Source organism: Scatophagus argus, chromosome 2 (assembly GCF_020382885.2).
Source record: "Scatophagus argus isolate fScaArg1 chromosome 2, fScaArg1.pri, whole genome shotgun sequence".
Lineage (NCBI taxonomy): Eukaryota > Metazoa > Chordata > Actinopteri > Scatophagidae > Scatophagus > Scatophagus argus.
In genome coordinates this window covers 24,844,477-24,864,218 of record NC_058494.1, presented here as the reverse complement: position 1 = coordinate 24,864,218, position 19,742 = coordinate 24,844,477, and the positions used below count along the sequence as shown (strand labels likewise).

The 19,742-nt window shown below is 43.3% G+C and overlaps 1 protein-coding gene across 3 annotated transcripts; it reads left to right on the top strand.

The window, feature by feature from the left end:
• The first annotated feature begins 132 nt into the window (after positions 1-132).
• Positions 133-19,742, top strand: LOC124050620 (synaptogyrin-1-like). 3 transcript variants are annotated; one of them, XR_006841664.1, is made up of 5 exons: positions 138-654; positions 15,085-15,322; positions 17,097-17,242; positions 17,443-17,642; positions 19,242-19,377. XR_006841664.1 is itself a non-coding variant. In XM_046373345.1 (4 exons), the coding sequence occupies exons 1-4, from the start codon at positions 553-555 to the stop codon at positions 19,452-19,454; spliced, it is 699 nt and encodes a 232-aa protein (XP_046229301.1). In that variant the 5' UTR covers positions 133-552; the 3' UTR covers positions 19,455-19,742. The 3 variants fall into 3 exon arrangements, 2 of the variants coding, with proteins under 2 accessions (XP_046229301.1, XP_046229310.1); XM_046373345.1 differs by lacking the exon at positions 17,443-17,642 and having other exon boundaries at positions 133-654; positions 19,242-19,742; XM_046373354.1 differs by lacking the exon at positions 19,242-19,377 and having other exon boundaries at positions 17,443-19,235.

The following is a 19,742-nucleotide window of genomic DNA, read 5'->3' as shown; positions in this document are numbered from 1 at the left end:
GTCTTCTCTCTCTGCTGTCTGCTTAAGGAGGAAAAGCCCCTCAAACAAATGGGAAAGCGCTTGACTTCTCGTGGCGATCCTGTGCGCGAGCACGCGCGCGCGTCCCAAGCAAAACAAGTGCGCGCGCTTGCTGCGTTTATACGAGGGGGCGGGGCGTTTAAGGAGCGCTCGGTCCGAGGCGTGACAACGGAGGCGCGTTCACGTATTCGCCACCGGCTCCTGCGCCCAGAGAGGGAGAGAGCATCATCACAACACTGGCACAGCCTTCAGCTTCCTCTGGCCGGATATCGAGAGAGGACAACAGGGAATTTAGAGGTGAAATTAAAAACAACGAGAGGGAACACGAGAGGCTGTGCGCTGAGGAGCCAAGCGAGACCTCAGCATCCATCCTTGCTGCAGCAGTGACAGTAGCCTGGTAGTGACAGCAGTAGGAGCAGATTCGGGGATTTTCCGTGTCGGTTGCCCGGTGCTCCACACACCCTGTGCCTTTGAACCAGCAGCGGGGAAGGAGGGGAGGACCAGAGTGGAGGCTGTGCAGAGAGGGGGAGGACCATGGAGGGGATGCAGGCATACGGAGCCGGGAAAGCCGGAGGAGCCTTCGACCCCGTCACCTTCTTCCAGCAGCCTCAGACTATTCTCCGCATAGTGTCTTGGGTGAGTGAGACAGAAAAATAATTATACTCAAGTTTGTTCGTTCTTAGCTACGTAGGCCACTTGAATCAGATGTAGATTTGGATTACCTTGTAATTATTTTCTCATCTAAATATGGCCCAGGCAGGGTTCATGTCAGTGAGAAATAATGAACACCACTTCCTGCTTTATGGTGTTTTATTTTTCAGTACCAAATTATCATTAGGCTACTAAATAACAATATTGTTTATATGTTCTTGATATTGTATGTCTATATTACCCAATATGGAGTTTACATTAGGCTGATGTAGACCCAGAATTGGTCCTGATTGGTTCTGTTTATTACATTTATTGTCCTCCTCTCTGATAATATATTAGTCTGCAACTATATGTTTGAATAAGCACACTGAGGCACACTTCAAGGATTTCATAACAAATAATTTCATAATATCTGCCCACCCTCCCCTCCCCTAGGAGGAGGAGGAGCACTAATGAAGAGGGATAGCAACAGGAAGCACTTTTAGGAAGGACAGTAAACAGAAGGCAACAGACGTCCCTAAAGGTCTCAGAGCTCCTGGTGGCCACTCCATCCATAGAAGTGTTCGTTTTTAAGAGGAATGTGAAACCAACGCAGACCGAAAATTCCATATGAATGCCATGAAGTATGTTATGGTCATTATGAAATTAATTTTCTGTTTTCTGTATGACTTTTTTGAGATAAGGAATACTGATATTCACTATTTAGACAAAAGTATGCAGACACCCCTCTTTATGGGGCTGTTTTTCAGGGTTTGGGCCCCTGACATCCAGTGAAGGGAAATCTTAATGCTTCAGCATACCAAGACATTTTGGACAATGCTATGCTTCCAACTTTGTGGCAACAGTTTGTTGAAGGCCCTTTTCTATTCCAGCATGACTGTGCCCCAGTGCACAAAGCAAAGCTCCATAAAGACATGGTTGGATGAGTTTGGTGTGGAAGAACTTGACTGGCCCACACAGAGTCCTGACCTCAACCCCATCCAACACCTTTGGGATGAACTGGAACGGAGATTGTGAGCCAGGCCTTTTGGTCCAACATCAGTGTGTGACCTCACAAATGCTCTACTGCATGAATAGGCACAAATTCCCACAGAAACACTCCAACATGTTGTGGACAGCCTTCCCTCTCTGTGTATTTAGAATGCGATGCCATTAAAGTCCCTGTTGGTGTGACTGACAGGTGGCCCAATACTTTTGTCTATATAGTGTACACCAAAAAGCAGAGGAGACAGACACAGCACAGTAAATACCACTAAAGGAGAATTAAAAGATTAATATTTTTTTTCCATTAGGGGGCATCAAGCAGAGTCTATGCCACTCCTTTCCTTTGTCTCTCTCCTTTTTTTAGCTGTACATCCATACTTCTGGTTAAATAAATGACACTTAAGGTCAATTTCTTTGCCAAAATGTAATATAGGCTGAAAGCCTCTTTGATTTCTCCTCACATAAAAGTGAGTTTGTGGCTGCAGAAGTACTTCATGATGACGTCCACCAACATTTTAATAAGTCACATGTAGCTTCCTATAAATCTTGTCAAGTGATGTTCTCTGTGAAAAAGCTGCTCTTTGTTTCTCTTTTTGACGGTGATTAGATCGAGATGTGACCACGCTCTGCAGGTTGTGCTTCCTGTGTGTGAATCCACCTCTTCATCACATTGTTTACACTTGTTGATAAGAAGTGTGTAAAGTTACTCTTTAAGTTTGCTGGGTGAAATGCACACAGAAGATAAAAAGCGTATCTCCTGTGTGTTTCCTTTTGCAGCCCTGCAGCACGTTCAGTTCGTTCTGTTAGGCAGTGCTTAAAACATGAAGAGAAGGTCACTCTTTGCAGTGTTCCCACTTCACAGCAGAAAGTCACACAGTTGAGATTATTCCTTATTTATGGGACTGTGTGCATGTCCTTAAATAACACCAAGAGCCTTTTGCACTGAAAGGATTAAGAAACAGGTGGATTCATAAATTATACTTTCCAGGAAAGTTTTGCCAGCAGGCGGTTGTGCTGATATATACTTTAAAATTACATACCAAGTCAAAATTAAATGAACACTAAAGTTGTTTTTTTTTTGGCTGAAATGTGCATAAAATAGACCAAGGAATGATAGAGAGTAGTTTTACTTCTTTCTTCAGTAAACCATCCAGCACTGTCACACTATGGTCCTATTTCCATCCCTTGTGACTGAGGCTAAAAGTGTGACTGATAGTGAATTACTAACTTAATCTAAACCCCATCAAAGAAGTGTGAAAATACCATGGTTTGTGAGTGTGTTAGCCCTTTACCTCCCAGTAGCTTGGGAAGGCGAGAAATGTGTGGCAGATGGAACACGTAAGACTTCAGCATCAGGTCTAGTTTTCTTAGAGTTATGAGGTCTTTGGTTGCACATAAAGATGCACACATGTACTCACTATATTAACGTGATGAAGCATTTTGTGTTTCGTTTTAATTTGGCATGAGCTTCATTATTTTTAACATTAGATTACACAGCAGAACAAATCATTAAACTAAAAAGGGCTTAATTATTTGCTCTAAAATACCAGAAAATAGCGAAAAAGAAACTGGCAACTCCCAGAGTGTTCGATGAGGTCTTTGAATCACCAGGTCAGTCTCAAAAATATTCCTTTTACGATGCAATGAAACATACAAAAGAAGCAGATCTCACATCTTACAAGCTGGAAACAGCAAATGTTTGTTGTTTTTCTTCCTAAACTGCTGAATTAGTCATCAGAAGTGTTGTCGCTGTTATTAGTTTCACGTTCCACTCCTCTAACCACACGTTATTGTCCTCAGTGCCCTGCACTTTGAGAAGTACGGTAAGATGGATGCCGGCGAGGAATAATAATAACAATAATAATAAAGACAAACCTGCAGACACACAGGTAAGGAGTGATTTTATTGGCCCCCGTGAGATGCCTCGCCCCCTAGGTGTCACCAGAGCAACAGCGTGTCTCCATGGTAACCACCACAGCCTGAGCTGTGACGTCATTGCGTGATGGTGCCAAAACTCAGTTTGCTGTGGATTGTGTGGGAGGAAACTATCAGCACTTATAACATTTGGCGATGGGGAACATGAAATGTGTGAGTGTGTGTGTTCGCGTGCATCAGAGAGGGAGAGACGGGCTGGGATGGATGGATTTACATGGCCGAAATGATGAGGGGAGAGAGCAGTTTATGAATGATGGCCTGCCCTCCCTTTTCTCTCTTTCTCTCCATCTCCCACTTCTTCCGACTTGCGAGGGCTGTGTGTGGAGGTGGAGAGATTCGGCCTCGGGGACTCAGTCTAGTAAAAAAACGTAGTGCTGATTAAATTTATTTGGTAAACTAAACCAAACGCGGTCAACCTGTCTTGTAAAGTTGTGATGACATCTTTATGCCTGCGGTTCTGGTTTTGATCTGTCTTTAAAAGAGATTACTTTGAAGTTTGGTGTTCATTTTTTTTTTTTTTGCTTTGAGCATATATATATATATATATATATATATTTTTAATTTCTGCTGTTGTTAAAGGATTTGGGTTCTCACCAGAGCAGCTTAAAACTTTTATGGAATCGTTATGTACGTAAACACGGTGTTTACTTCAGATTTGTGCTGATTTCGCTTTGCTTTCTGAAGCCAAACGTGCACAAAGCAGAGTTTCTGTCGGCTCGCTGCGTGAATTATCAGACCAAGTTCACCATTTAACTCGGCACGTACGCAGACAAGGGAACATTTTCTGTACTTAGAACAGAAGTAGCCAACATGTCCTCTCTTTCGGTGTCACTGTCTGTCCTGGAAATGCTGGCAGTGGTTCAAAACGTTCCCTTTCATCTTACAGTTCACCAAAAGTCGGCTTCTCTTACATGAGATTTTTTTAACAGCATCTGGAACATTTCAAAACAGACTAAATAAACTATTTTAATCGCTAACCGAGCTGCTGAAGAAAACTCAAACATTTGGGTTAACATTTTAAATTTAGCTGTGATGATGAGAAGCATGTCAGAGGTCGGGGAGATTAGGGGCACCAACACACACTCTGCAGTGCATTGTGTCAGCTCCATGTAAAACAGGAACACACTCACACACAAACACTCACAGTTTGTTAGAGCCAACATGTCACAATCCACAGTTTGAGTTTGAAAGCTACTTTAATATGCAAGTTCCACATTTGCATTGTGCGAATGCCTTTCTGTCTCACAGTCTCCACATTGCAAACATGTCCTGTATGTCTGCAGATCCAAGTAAGCCTGCCTCTGTTTTTGCTCTAAACTGTTACAAATGAGCCCAGAGTAACGCGTAGTTGTGTGTCAACTAGGATTGTTAATTCAGTTCGGTATTTGGCTGGTCAGTGTCAGTGAGTCCACGAGCCCTCCACTGATTTGTCAGCACACTGCAATGAGGATGGATTGTCTTCTGTCATAAACCTCACCCAGATGATGCCTAATTATGTGTATATATATTTACTTTATATATATATACTTTATTAATCCCAAGCTGGGAAATTACTTCTCTGCATTTAACCAATCACCGATTGCTTCTGAATCTTGTTTGTCTGTGTTTGCACTGCCGGATTAGAAGCATGTGTGTCTGATTCCAGTTCATGTAACTTTAGTTAAAGGAAGGCTGCATCATTGGGACAGAGCAGGAGCTGGTAGGAGGGCTAGTTTTTGTTGTTGTTGTTGTTGTTGCTGGTTTGGTGAAAAAACCACAGGAAAAAAACAGCTCAAGGTGAAAAGACAGACCAAAGATTCAAAGAAGTTCAGTTTACTGTCATGTCTGACACAATCAGCTCCTCACATTTAAGAAGCCAGAACCAGCAAACGATTGGCATCTGGAAGTCCATCATACAGTGAACATCTAGTCAGCCTTCATCTGTAGGAGGCCACAGTATTGTTGTTTCATCTGTGCGAATTATAACAAACATGCAACTTCTTCAACTTGCTCCTGTTGAAGACGTCGCTCAAAATCCCTTGTGGATGTTTGCTGAAGTGATTTGTTTAGTGGTATACTCATGAGTGAGCCATCCACACCCAGCACGTTTACACTGCGGACCAAATGATCAACCGGCATGCAGCGCGGTCACAGCCAATGGCTGAAGCCGTTTTGTGTTCACACGTTTTGTGATGAAGTCAGTGAGTTAAAAGAAGAGAGGATAACATGCTGTTCCCAGTTACTGTGTCATTATCACGATGTGAAGAATTGCCTCACTGTGGTTCCAAACCTCTGATCAATAGCAACAGGCTTTAACAAAGAGTAGTTTGCTTATTATCAAGTCCACATGAAGAGGTCCCGAATCGATCCTGCTGATCGGTATTGGGGCCTGTCTGGGCATATATTTAATGGATCAGTGTCAACTAAAATAAAGCAGACTGAATGCAGGGATTTACTTTATTGCATTGTGTGTTGTCTGCCTCAGCCTGTTACAGCTGCTGCACCTACCTCCTCTATGCTCCATATGCAAACGGAAACCGTGACTGTGAAAAATGAGTTGGACAGACAAGTTTTGTTTTAGACTATTTTCTGAACTGTAGAAGTGACTCTGAACTGAGGCATCAATGCTGGCAACATACGTGGACTGTAACTTGATAATAGTCTAAAACAAAACTTGTCTGTAGAAGATTGTTTGTGAGGGAAGAAGCTTCACACTGTAATGCCACTGTACAATTTCTAGTGGAAGTCTAGTGAAGTCTTCTTCAGGTCTTCTCAAGAGATCAGGAGTCGAGTCTCCCAGTTAAGCTTCCATTCGCAAGCGTTTCCCCAATAACTGTACAGGCCTGGAGGGATTCCTGAATACCAAGTATCCATTTGTTCCTTTATTTTGAAATTTTATGATGAAGTTAGGGTTTGTTGCCACTTCTCTTTCTGTTAATCTTCTCTGTTATGTGTTTGTGCTGTAAATTCTAATGTGAGTCCCATAAGATAAACACATTGGTGCCGTACTTAAGGATTAATATGACATCTTAGTGAAACTGCTCTTCAAGCTCAATGAGTCTGTCATATGCTGGTCAAAATCACATGCAGAAGCAACCGAATGACCACCAGTCCAGACTGCAGCTCCGCTCTCTCTTGATTCCATTATGCTCGGCTTGACGAGATTGAGCAACCGTCTGTTTCGTAGCAGAGGTACAACTTTGTTTGTAACCAGTCGTCTGATCGTGTTCCCACCAACTGCCTCCCAAATTCAAATGGTGAGGGACATCCAAGTGAAAAAAATAAACAAAACCCAAAACAAAACAGAGAGGCATGTCGAGGAGAGCAGAATCGATGAGTGTAAATTTGTGGATGCGAGTGCTGCCGTGTCCTGGACTTGGGACTGTGTCTGTCTGTGTGTCTCATTGTGTCCCCTTGGTGCTGCAGTGGCTCTCCTTGAATTTGTGCTTTGACAAGGTCTCCTCTCTCTATCACTTCTCTTTCTCTCTCATTACACGAGCAGCTGCTGCCATGGTGACAGCAGCAATCAGGTGTAGCCAGTCCAGGCCAACATGCTGCAGCAGACAATAAGCCCACACACACACACACACACTCTTTTCTCACACACATACACAGTATAAAATATCCTCCAGCAGTCCAGCTAACTTTGTGTTGACTTGTGTAGCGAGCATCATTTGTCTCTGTCACATCGATCTTGTTTTTCTGGAATAATGTTTTCATTTGCTTCTGACAGCAGCTCACACACAAACCCCAGTAAATCAACAATTTTCTGTTTGTTTCTGTTTGTTTCTGTAGAGGATCCAGAATCATTTTCTCCTGTGCCTTTGTTGTCCATTTCTTCTGCTTTAATCACTTGACATCGGTAAGGAACTGGGTGAAGGAAAGGTGTGGAGGTTGGCAGGCTGAATGCTGTGTCCTTAATGTGAAATCTCCAGCTAAAGTGCTTGTTGGACGGTTGAGCAGCGCATGAAACCTTCTTCCCACCTGTCAGACAAGTATGGTGGGACTCTACACGATAATTTCTTACCAAAGTCGCAGTGGAGTTGAAAAGTAGTTTGAACACACCCACTTTTGCCACTTTCCATGAGTACAAATGAGTGCCACACCAACAGTGTGACTAGGAAGGAGACACATCTGAAGGCACTTCATATAAGCTAGTTTGTTTTGAACATACTTTGGTTACGTCTTGTGTTTTCTGTTTTCGTGCCTCAATTTGAAACGTAAAGTTTTTTCATTTTCACCAAAACTTTATATGTGGACCTTTAAATCACATTTAAATATACCCAGAAGTCAGTCCAGTCGTGCACGACACTCCCACTGTCTTCTTCGTCAGCCCACAAACTGGCGGCGTTTTGACATGTGTCGTCGCCACTGTCCTTTTTATACAACGCTGTCCTTTTTCTCAGCTTCAAGTCATGTCAGCACTCGAGAAAAGCAGCAGCTAATGTGTCACGTTCCCTCTGTGGATCAGCACATCCTGGTCCCCATAGTTTGACTACTTCTGTCCATAGGATGCGTCTGTCACAGTCTTAGGGTTACTTGGAGTCTGTTTCCTGTTTTATTTTTAAAGTACATGTCATGTTTTCTGTACTTCCTGTCTTTGTCCTTTTACCCCACCTGTCTTCTGCTGCCTGTGTTTCATTAGCTTTTTAGTTCCTTGTGTGTTTTCCCTCTTTCATCTGCATTTGTTGCATGTGTCCCTTGCCAGATTTCTGTCCAGCCTTTACTGCCATGGTTTTATTTTAGTTTCTGTATCTTTTGCCCCCCTCAGTCTGCTCCTCAGGAATCAGTCCGTGTTATTAAAGCGTGCTTTTTGTTTCTTCAGCCTGGCTGCCTGGTGTCCTGCATTTGGGTTCGCTGCTGAACTGCATAAAACATGACAGGATGTGTCAGATGTCAGTTAATGCAAACATTCATTTCAAGATACAGTGTGTTAGCAAGTAAGTTTGGTTGCTCAGCCTTCACCCTAAATTTACATTTCTGGACTTACAGATTAACTCTCCTTTAGCCCTAAATGTCCTAAAATCTAACTTTCTTAAATCAAAATGTAAATATATTCTCTATTAATGAAGCGGTCAGCCTTATTTTGCCTACATGCTGATACTGGATGATCCCCCAAACAAAAGCAGGCTCAGTCCTACAAATTGTCTCCCCATAGGATCCCTTTTCCTGTTTCAAAACGTCTGAATGCTGGGTCTGAGACTTTATTCTTTGTCAAAGCTGACGTTGTCTAAGTGTGATCACAGCGTGGAGTCACACTGTCAGTGAAAATCTGTCAGTTTGTTCCATTAATTTGATGGCAACATTAATTTGCTCTCTAAATCAGTCGACGGCTCAACACAAGAGATGGTTTATTCACTGTGTTGAAGGCTGACGTCACACTGACCTGGACAAAATGTTTGGTCTAGTGTGTCCCTGTGTGTGTGTATGTGTGGCTAGTTTGAATACAGGACTTTGTGTGAGGTACAGTGCATGAATACTGGGGTGACATGAGGCCCGACTCGATTGTCTGGTCTTTACAATGGATCCAAAGGGCCTTTCAGCCTGCACAACAGCACCTTTAAATCATTCACGAGCAGCCAGACTGGACTGGTATGATTTAGACCAATCTAGTGGATAAGATGATGTGTGTGTGTGTGTGTGTGTGTGTGTGTGTGTGTGTGTGTGTTGCATCTAGCACTCCAAAGTTTTGTTTTATTAAAATTTAGTGTAAGAAGAGGAACGAGGGATAACCTGTGTCAGAAAGAGAGGAGAGGCGAGATTCTGGAGGAAGCACATGCATGCATGAACACACACACGCACACACACACGCACACAAGCACAGATTTCTGGCAATCGGCATCCTTAATGTGCAATTTGTAAGTGAACTTCTGATGGTCACAAGATCAGAAACCCACGTGGCGTCCTTCACAGTGCCTGCTTTCATCACCACCAGGAGCCTTGTGATCTGTCTACGGATCAGAGAGCCGCACACACACACACCTAAAGAAGTCATATACTGACAGAATCAGAGGAAAAAAAAGGAGTGGGGGTGGGTATGAAGGAGAGTCATGTGTGAAGCCATATCACATGCTCCACTTTTCATGGGAGGAATGTTTAGGTGCAGCGAGTTCAAGTATTCACATGTCAATTTGTTGCACATTTCTGAGAGCAGTTGGTATTCTTACACAGGGCATACATGCACCATGGTAGGAAGATTACCGTTACACCTTGTGTTATGTATTTGATGTGCATGTGGAGGACGTACTCCAGCTGGATTTCTCCCAGCAGCCAGAGAAAAAGCTCAGTAATTCAATCCCCCCCATCCACCACCACCACCATGTGACAGTAAATAGAATCGTGACCTCGAAGACGATGTGCGTTTTCAGCTTCAGCGAAGTGGGTCATGCCAAAACTGATCCTTATTTCAAGTAAGTGTGTTTGGTGTTTGTGTCACCGGAACAGGCACAGAGGAAATAAAAGAGAGAGAGTGTGGAACATAGAGGCACTCAGAGAAAGATAATCCCCCGGTGGTGAGTTTATTTCCCACTGGAGTTTCTCTGGGGAGCATCATAAAATCAAACTGTGTCACACCAGTGGCCTGCAGGTCCTGCTGTCCTTGTTACAAGGAGTTGACATCGTCCCTTCGCTACCCAAATAAAAGAACAGCAAGGGACTCAGATGTGCACGTTCCATAGTCTCTGTGTAGACTGAAACACTCGCAGTCATGGTATGAAACAAGCATTTCATGCCTTCATTAACAGGCAGTGAGGAGAGAGAGATGGGAGAGGGACGTTAAACAAAGGTGAATTAGATTTTTTGACCGAATCCCGTGGCCTTTTACAGCAAATCAAACATGTCAGACGCATTCAAAAGTTGTGCTAAGTGAATCTTAGAGTTCCCTACATGAAACTGCTCACAACAAGGTCGGCTTTTTATCTCGAGCAGACAGGTCACGATCTCTAAAAAGAGAAAGGAGTTTTCAGATGTATTTCTTCGAGAGGCCACTTTACTTTTCAGTGTATGCATCTTTATGTTCACTGCGCGACTGTTGTGAGCAGACAGAATATTCTGGCGTCCTCCTGACTTCATGTGATCAAAAGTGAGTGTGTGTGTGTGTTTTCATACATGTACTATGTGTTTTGTGACCTGGATCTTAAAGAAAGCCAGGCATGCGAAGCACCGTGCACATCTGAGCTGTATATGGTCGAGTGTGTGTGTTGGATGCTCGTTTTTCTCAAGAATGCTCGCGGCCAGAGGCAGGGCCAGTAAAAAGGGAGCTGGGAGAAGACAAGAGGGAGGGAGCGAGCGGTCTAAAAATAGAGCCGCCTCCATACCCCTTCTGCCCCGGATGCTTCCCCCCAGCTCGGCCTGCCGCAATCCCTCCATTTCCTTCCTCCGTCTCCTCATCATCTCTCTAAAGAGAAAAAAGGCTGCAGGTACATGGAGGGTGCGGTGGGGTCGAGGTGTTACTATCTTCCTCCTTCGTTCCAGGGAGAGAGGAGTGTGCCAGGCTGAAGGAGGGAGAGGAGGGAGAGCAAGGGAAGCAGAAAGGTTGTGCGTGCTTGCTAACAAACTGTTCCAGTTTGACATCGAGACTCCAAATGCCAGCCCACGTCTCCCTTCTGCGTGATGTAGAAGGCGATTAGATCTGTGGTCAGTTTGTGACTCCACTGCCGACTGGGACTCGTAGCACAAAATGACCATTTATCTACCATAATATACAGAGTTACTCATGTTATTGCTGATTAATACAAGGGACTCAGGCCTTACTTCGTCAGGTAGTAACATGTATGGCTGTCAAAACTCAGTCAAAAAGAACCTACAGCCAGCCGTCCTGCTCGGCTCTGTGAGACTGTACACAGCAGTGTTTTCTGTTAATTACCTCAGTGTTTTAGACTTTCTACGCATTCTTATTTAGATTCATATTACTCTCAAAGGGTGCAAGACTGATGCATTCAACTAAAAAAATGTGCAAACTTTTCTTGCGGGGGGAGCATCTCCCGAGGTCCACCCAGTCAGGCTCATGAAATCCAGCGGGGAAACTGTTTAGACACAGTGGTGCTTTGAGCTAAATCCTAATGTCAATTTGCTAACCTGCTCACAACAGCAATCCTCACGCCCTGATATTTAGCATGTTAGCATTCGGACTGTTAGCGCTAAATGCAAAGTACAGCTGATGTTGATGGGAATGTGATGCGTTTCGCAGGTATTTAGTCTCAAAACAGACAGAAATGTGGCCAGATGCAATATTTTTCTGATGATATCTCTTGATGAAAAGTTTAATAAGGCATCTCTTTTCTGATACACAATACTTAGAGGTCCAAATTACACACATACTGGTGTTAACTGGGCCAGCACTGGGATAAAGCAAGGCTTGGGCAACGGGGAATTCCTTCAAATCGAGGCGACTTTGATTTTCAGCTTTTTTCCCTCACAAAGTCAAATGGATTGTATCTCACCAGGCTCACTCTTGAAATTCCCCGTCAAGTAAATTTAACAAACTCTCATTCTGCTTCAGCTGGCGCTTCAGATGACGAGTGCTCAGTGTCAGCGGTGAAAATGTGGTTTCTCACGTGTGAAGCAGACGCTGAAAAGAAGAGCCTGAAAGCAGATAAAGATGGAAGGAGCAGCAGAGACGACTGACGTCCCCGTTTCCTGCTCGGCCTGTTGTTGGCCTCCGTGGTCCGGACTGTCAGTGGATGTGCAGCTTATTGTATGCTCTCCCTTTTGTATTGCTGTCACTGGCTACACAAACAGACACAAAAGCTGGGTAAACTACCCAACCCGAGGTTCACTTCGAGCTTTGTCTCTCTTGCATTCTCTCAATCACACACACACACACACACACACACACATTCAGAGTCCATCACTCACCACAGCAAAATCCGCACACACAGACTGCAAGCGAACATAAACACACTTGGTTTCATCCAGACGGAACGAGCTCCCCAGGGGTTCGGTCTGAGGGTTTGTCAGTTGGATAGAGCTGTGTGATTCGCTGTTATCAGCTGAAGTACAAAGTAGACTGCTAGACTGCACTGCAGGGTTGAATACTAACACTGTGTGTGTGTGGTCTCATATTTACGGCCTTGGTAAGGGTGTTCCTGTAATGCTGTACCGACTGGAAGAGAGGAGAGAGGAATTAGATGGTATCTTAGTAACCTGCTCCTGTTATTGACTCCATTTTGTAGCCCTTTGTGTCTCCACTCCTCGAGGCAAAAGCAGACAGCACAGGAGGAGAAAATAAAGAAAAGAAAGGAATGCAGAGGGACATAAAGGAGCGAGAGATCAGAAGCTATCACAGTAATTCTTCTTGCGATGTGACTGACTCCGCTTTGTCTCTGTACGCCTGCCCTTCGATCCTAGTCAGGATCGAACCTCTTCAGCTCACGCTTGCAATTAAGAAAATCCACATCACATTTCAACTTGGTACCATGCATTTCTAAATTAGACGCTTGGTTTAAAAAGGTTTTCATACGGCCGATTAATAATGTTGCATTCAAAAGCACAGGCAGCTTTGCAGCTCTAACAGCTTCCACTCTTCTGTGAAGGCTTTCCACAACATGTTGGAGTGTTTCTGTGGGAATTTGTGCCCATTCATGCAGTAGAGCATTTATGAGGTCACACATTGATGTTGGTTCATCAGTGTTCATCCCAAAGGTGTTGGATGGGGTTGAGGTCAGGGCTCTGTGTGGGCCAGTCAAGTTCTTCCACACCAAACTCATCCAACCATGTCTTTATGGAGCTTTGCTTTGTGCACTGGGGCACAGTCATGCTGGAATAGAAAAGGGCCTTCAACAAACTGTTGCCACAAAGTTGGAAGCATAGCATTGTCCAAAATGTCTTGGTGTGCTGTTGTGTAATGATGCTGGTATGCAAAGCACCTGTAGTTCTGTTTATAACATTACATGATGCTAAAATATAGTCTGCAGTGTGTAGTCCTGTGCCACTTGGAGGTCACGATTAATATATTTTACTTGAATTTACTTTGACATTTAAACAGAAAACACAGCCAAGAAATTCAGGACAATCAATTTGGAACAAAAAATAATCTGAACAAATGTACTTAGTCTTTGTTATATTGTCATATATGGGTAAATTCTGTTTTTACACTACTTTAGCGGACTAATGTCTAATGTTCTGATTATTTTTCAAACTGCATATGTCCTCCCTCACTAACATCTTCACTAAGCATATTGTGTTCAGGAGCTGTCAGACTGAATTACAGAGAAAGACGGATTTTTCCGCAGCCCGACTGCGTATTTGAAGAGAAAACCCAGAGGCACACGGAACAAAACTGTTTGAAAAAGACATGAGGGATTATTCATGAAACTCCCTGCAGGGTTGTCGTGACATTATGGGCTGAGAGCCTCACGCTGAAGCTTTTTCTTATTCATAAATTACCCGGTCAGTCTAAATATACACTCTGACTACAGCAGGAGAGATTCTTTTTGGGCTTTTATGAAGTATTATTAAAACATGCAGGTGGAGAACAGGGTGAGGCAGGTGGTGTGCAAATACAATCCTGATCTGGGAGTTTGAACCAGTGAGTCAAAAAACAGTGGGATCGTGGCAAGCAGATGCCAGACAGTCTTTGTAAAGGCAGAAATGAAAAGAAGACCGACATTTACTCAGTTAAATTAATAAAATCCAAACTGCAATAAGGCCAGCAAAGCTTTAATAAAGCTTTTAAATAAAATGAATTCTCAGATGATGTCATAACTTTTATTATGACATGAGTCCTTTAAAACAATTTTGAACTGAAGATTACAGTTACTACTTTTTATTACTCTAATAATGTTAGTACTGCATTAATGGTTAGTCGAGGTTTTTCTGCATATTTAAATATTTTTTATTTGAATTTAAATTATAAATCGATTTATCTATCTTAACTTTTTTGATAGTTGCCTCTTGTGTCGTTATTTTTCCTGGTTCCAGCTTCTCGTATGTGAGAATTACTATTGTTGAATGAATTGATTTCTGATATTTTATTGGCAATTAGTTGATTGATAAAGAAAATAATCTCCAAATGAATATATAATGCAAAAATTGAAAGGTGCAGCCCAGATTTTATTTCAGGTTCATGCATTAATGGACATTCCAGCATGAGTTACTGTTACTGTCCCCAAAAAGGGACACTATGAAACACCACAGAAATGGCAAAATTTTCCTGTCCTTAAACTGCTGTCGTGCATCTTTTATTTTCTTCTTTGTCATTTGACATGCATGCAGTGACGTCTGTATCTCACTTCAGATGTGCTCAACAGCTAGAAGAAACAGTTTTTGCTGATTGGGGAGTGAATATGATAAAAGAGCTGCTTTTCTTGAGCGTTGATGTAAAAAATAAGGCAGTGGTGGATCTGACATGTGTGATGATGGATCTTGTAGTATGTTTGCTCCCCTTAATGATAAAATGAATAATGGGAGACAGATCTGTCCTCCCAAATGTCTTTAAACGGCATCCTTTTATTGATGGTCCAGACTTCTTTGCCTTATGTCCTTTCTTATGGGCTCATCCTCTTTTCTCCCCTGCAGATCTTCTCCATCGTGATCTTTGGCTGCATCGCCAACGAGGGCTACATCAACCGCCCCAGCGAAGTGGAGGAGTTCTGCATCTTCAACCGCAACCAAAACGCCTGCAATTATGGCGTCTTCATGGGCTCCATGGCCTTCCTGTGCTGCATTGCCTTCCTGGCTCTGGATATCTACTTCCCCCAGATCAGCAGCGTCAAAGACCGCAAGAAGGCGGTGCTGGCTGACATCGGATTGTCAGGTAAGCCCTTCATCTATGCGTACTCCGTCTCAATAACACTCCACATGATCACGGTGGACAGTTAATGAGAAGCATCTGTTTTTTCTTTGCATTTTTCAACAGTCATATGCGCACAATAATTTTTAGACAATAAAAGATTACTTATTTTTTGTTGCTAAACTGTCTTCTGTACGCTGAAAGAAGCAATGTTGAATGTATAGCACGAACACAAAGACAGCTGATTGGTGTTGCTGCTGTCATCAAACTCTTTTTTTTTGCCATCCATAGAAAGCTGACGTAGCACACATGGTATCCCTCAGCTTCATGCATACATTTCTCATACATACAGTAGTTTTGTGCTACCAGACTGCAGTGTATTGGGGTATGTGGTCAAGGTACTTTTCTTGCAATTGAGCTACACTATACAGACAAAAGCACTGAGGCACCTAGCAAAGTTGGAAACATAGGATTGTCCAAAATGTCTGAAGCATTAAGATTCCCTTCACTGGAAGTCAGGGGCCGAGCCCAACCTCTGAGAAACAGCCCCACAAAGAGATGTGTCTGAATACATTTGTCTACATAATGTATATCAGGTTACAAAGTTCAGAGAACATCCTTTATTCCCTTTTTCCGAGATAGATTTTCCCCAGCTAATCAAAACTAATCCCACCCTCAGAGCGGCTGTGAAAAGGAAGACATTTCTGAGATTGCAGAGATTGGTAGTTAGGTTATCATCACAACAAAAGGAGAAGGGGTGTGAGAGGGATAATAAGTCGAGGAGTACTCTTCTGGCACTAACAAGCCTCTGACACACTGTACCGTGTGCATTAGGCTTCCTCTCCTTCTCTGCACTCAACTCAGACATGATGACAGGATCGTCAAGTGTTGAGTCGGTTAATGAGGCCGTTCCTGTCACATACAAGAATCTCCTTCCTTATTTTCATCACTCATACACTTTCTGTCTCCCTCTCTTCCTCCTACTACCTCTGTGATGCAATATGAAATGCTTTGTGCTTTCCTGAAACAAGGGAGCATCTGGAACGTGTCCTGATTGGACCTGGATGTCTCCCACACTGCCACATTTCGAACTGCAATATATGTGATGGGATGAACTATGAATCCCTTCACAGCTTTCCCTCTCATTTCTCCTCTCAATGTGACACCTACCCAGCAGGACAGAATTATATCTGGTTTTGGATGTAATTCATGTTTTCTTCATTGTGAGAATGATGATATACAATTTTATCACTGCACTAGGCCTGAAGCTACAAAAGTAATGGGCCACCTGACCATCACACCAACAGGGACTTTAATGACACCTCATTCTAAACACACAGACAGCTTTGCAGCTCTAACAGCTTCCACTCTTCTGTGAAGGCTTTCCACAACATGTTGGAGTGTTTCTGTGGGAATTTGTGCCCATTCATGCAGTAGAGCATTTGTGAGGTCACACACTGATGTTGGACCAAAAGGCCTGGCTCACAATCTCCGTTCCAGTTCATCCCAAAGGTGTTGGATGGGGTTGAGGTCAGGACTCTGTGTGGGCCAGTCAAGTTCTTCCACACCAAACTCATCCAACCATGTCTTTATGGAGCTTTGCTTTGTGCACTGGGGCACAGTCATGCTGGAATAGAAAAGGGCCTTCAACAAACTGTTGGCACAAAGTTGGAAGCATAGCATTGTCCAAAATGTCTTGGTGTGCTGAAGCATTAAGATTTCCCTTCACTGGAAGGGAAAGGCTGGCTTCATGTTAAATTTATTTTGACACTGTCTCTTTACTTGTCTCTCTTTCCAGCATTCTGGTCCTTCATGTGGTTTGTGGGTTTCTGTTTCTTGGCAAACCAGTGGCAGGTCACCAAACATGAGGACAACCCATTGAGGGAGGGAGGAGATGCTGCTCGGGCAGCCATTACCTTCTCCTTCTTCTCCATCTTCACCTGGGTAAGAGCCTGCACACCTCACAGGTGCATAGTATCACATGATATGATGGATGGGTGGATGGATGGATGGCCAGAGAAGACTGAATACATAAGATTTTCCTCCACCTTCTTCTTTTTGGTTAGCACTCAGATGCGTGTGAACATGTTAGCTTGAACGTACGTACAGGCGAACTCATGAGTGTGTGGATGTTGTTCCAACAGGGCGCTCAGACTCTTTTCTCTATGGAGAAGTTAAAGAACGTGACGTTTGAAGAGGAGTACACCAAGCTGTTCCCCCCTCAGCCCAGTCAGCCTCTTGTCTGACTCTGCCTTAACCCTCCACAGCCGGTCCAACACACTCCTGTTCATGACTGTGGCTGCACTTGTGTAAAGGCGCCCAGTAACAGTAAATAGTGCTGGAAGTGAGTGTATTTTTAATCCAGCAGTAAGAAGAACAGTTGCTGCGAGTAAGATGTTGCTTAATGTCTTTTAATGTCTACCAGAGTTCAATAACTTATTTCCTGACCACAACACATTATAATGATAATTTATGTGCAGGTGGGTTGATTCAGTTGTTGATCAATATGCATGATTCAACAATTGCATCGCCAAAGGCTGAGATTTCTGGTCTTGAACGCCTCCTTAAATTTTCTGTAATCTGTTTTAGAATGAAATCCTCCCCGCACACTGGAATTAAAATGTTCCTAACCACAAACTAATATTACATCTTCATGTCTTTTTGAAATTTTGATAGGAAAAAGAAGTCAAAGGATAAGAAAAGAAAAACTTGCAAATTGAATGTTCATCATTAAATTTTAAGATACGAACCTAGAGAGACTCGTGTGTTGGACAGGGTTAAGTTTGAACCTGCAGGTCCTTGCAGGTGCAGTAGTCTTGATTTACAGAACAGGAAACTTCTCCTCATTCACATGAAGCTTACAGAGTGATGAGTGCTTTATCTTTTCACTGTACGGGTCAAAGTCAGTGATAAAGTCACAATTTCATGTATCGATTTCATCATCAGAGTGCCTTGCATTAAAGTTTTGGATTTCACTTGGATTTTGTCTTGATTTAGTATTCAGAGCATTCTGTCTTTAGACTCCATACTTTAAAAGGACAATTCAGTATTTTCGTAAGTGCACTTGGCTTTCCTGAGATGAGATGACTGATACCGCCCACACTTTTGAGTATGAAACTTGGAGAACAGGAGGACAGCTTTGTCTGGCTGTCAGCACCGCTGAAGTGTATTATATCTCATTTGTTTAATTTGTACAAAAAATAGTGTAAAAAACCACAGCACGCTGTAGTGAGCCGACAATCACATCATGACATGACAGGGTCAAACAAGTTTAGAGATGCTGAGAGGTGGATTTTGTTACCTTCAGACAAACCCACACTATCCGGTTCCTCTCTTCATGCTAAGCTAAGCTAACCTAACCAGCTGCTGGCTCCAGCTAACTAATGTGAAAAAATGTTTTTCTCCAGTTTTATGTTTCAAAGCGTGTGTCCACTCTTCCCCCTCTTTGACTGTTTAATTAAGATTAGTAGGTAGATTAGTTGTTTTTTGTAACTGAGACTGACTGAGACAGTTTTAACTGTTTAATTTCACATTTTCTTTAAACATCTCTAAGTGCTGACAAAAAAAAGAGATTTGTGTTGTTTTACGGTGCAGGACCTCATCTGTTTAATAAAGCACAAAGACACAGTTAAATTGCTTGGTCCCCACCCGCTGTGGACTGGAGTGGCGCTGAGGTGGTGTTCCTCATTAAGGAGCTAAACAACGACTAAACAGGCTTCTTGCACTGCTACCTGTAGAACTAACTTGCTCTTGCTGACTAAATGACTCACTTCTAGTAATAAGCTTTGCAGGCCAACTAATCGCTTTGTTCTCTGTCTCTTCTCTCAAACCTTCTGCTCTAACACTCCTGCATCTGTGCTTCCACTTCTGTCCATTTCTTCACACCTTTTTGTCCTCTTTGCTTTCCTGTCACCTTCCATCTCCGATCCCTCCGTCCCCCAAGGCGGGTCAGTCCTTCCTGGCCTTCCAGAGGTACAAGCTGGGGGCCGACTCGGCCCTCTTCTCCCAGGATTACACGGACCCCAGCCAGGACGCAGGCGGAGCCCCTTACACCTCCTTTGGTGGGGACGACCTGGAGAGCCCAGGAGGAGGGGGTCAGGCCAACAGCGATGGGGCCTTCGACGGCACCGGCGGCTACCAGCGTCAGGATTACTGAGATACGTGCGGGCGGAGGGGTGATATGGGGGGACGATCTGGGCAAAGTTGCCGATATTTCCTAGTCTAGAGTGACATTCAAATAGCTTCTTTCACACTAAAAATCACTGGGTCAGAACTGACGAAGAAACATAGCACTGATGCACTATGGGTAGTTTTTATTGAGTGTTAAACACAATAAGCTCAAGTTTTACCTTGAAACTGTCACAGAATGTTTTGTCAAGTGTACAAAACAACATGCATCCAACATTCAAGGCAGCAAATGACACAGAAATGATATTCGTCACAA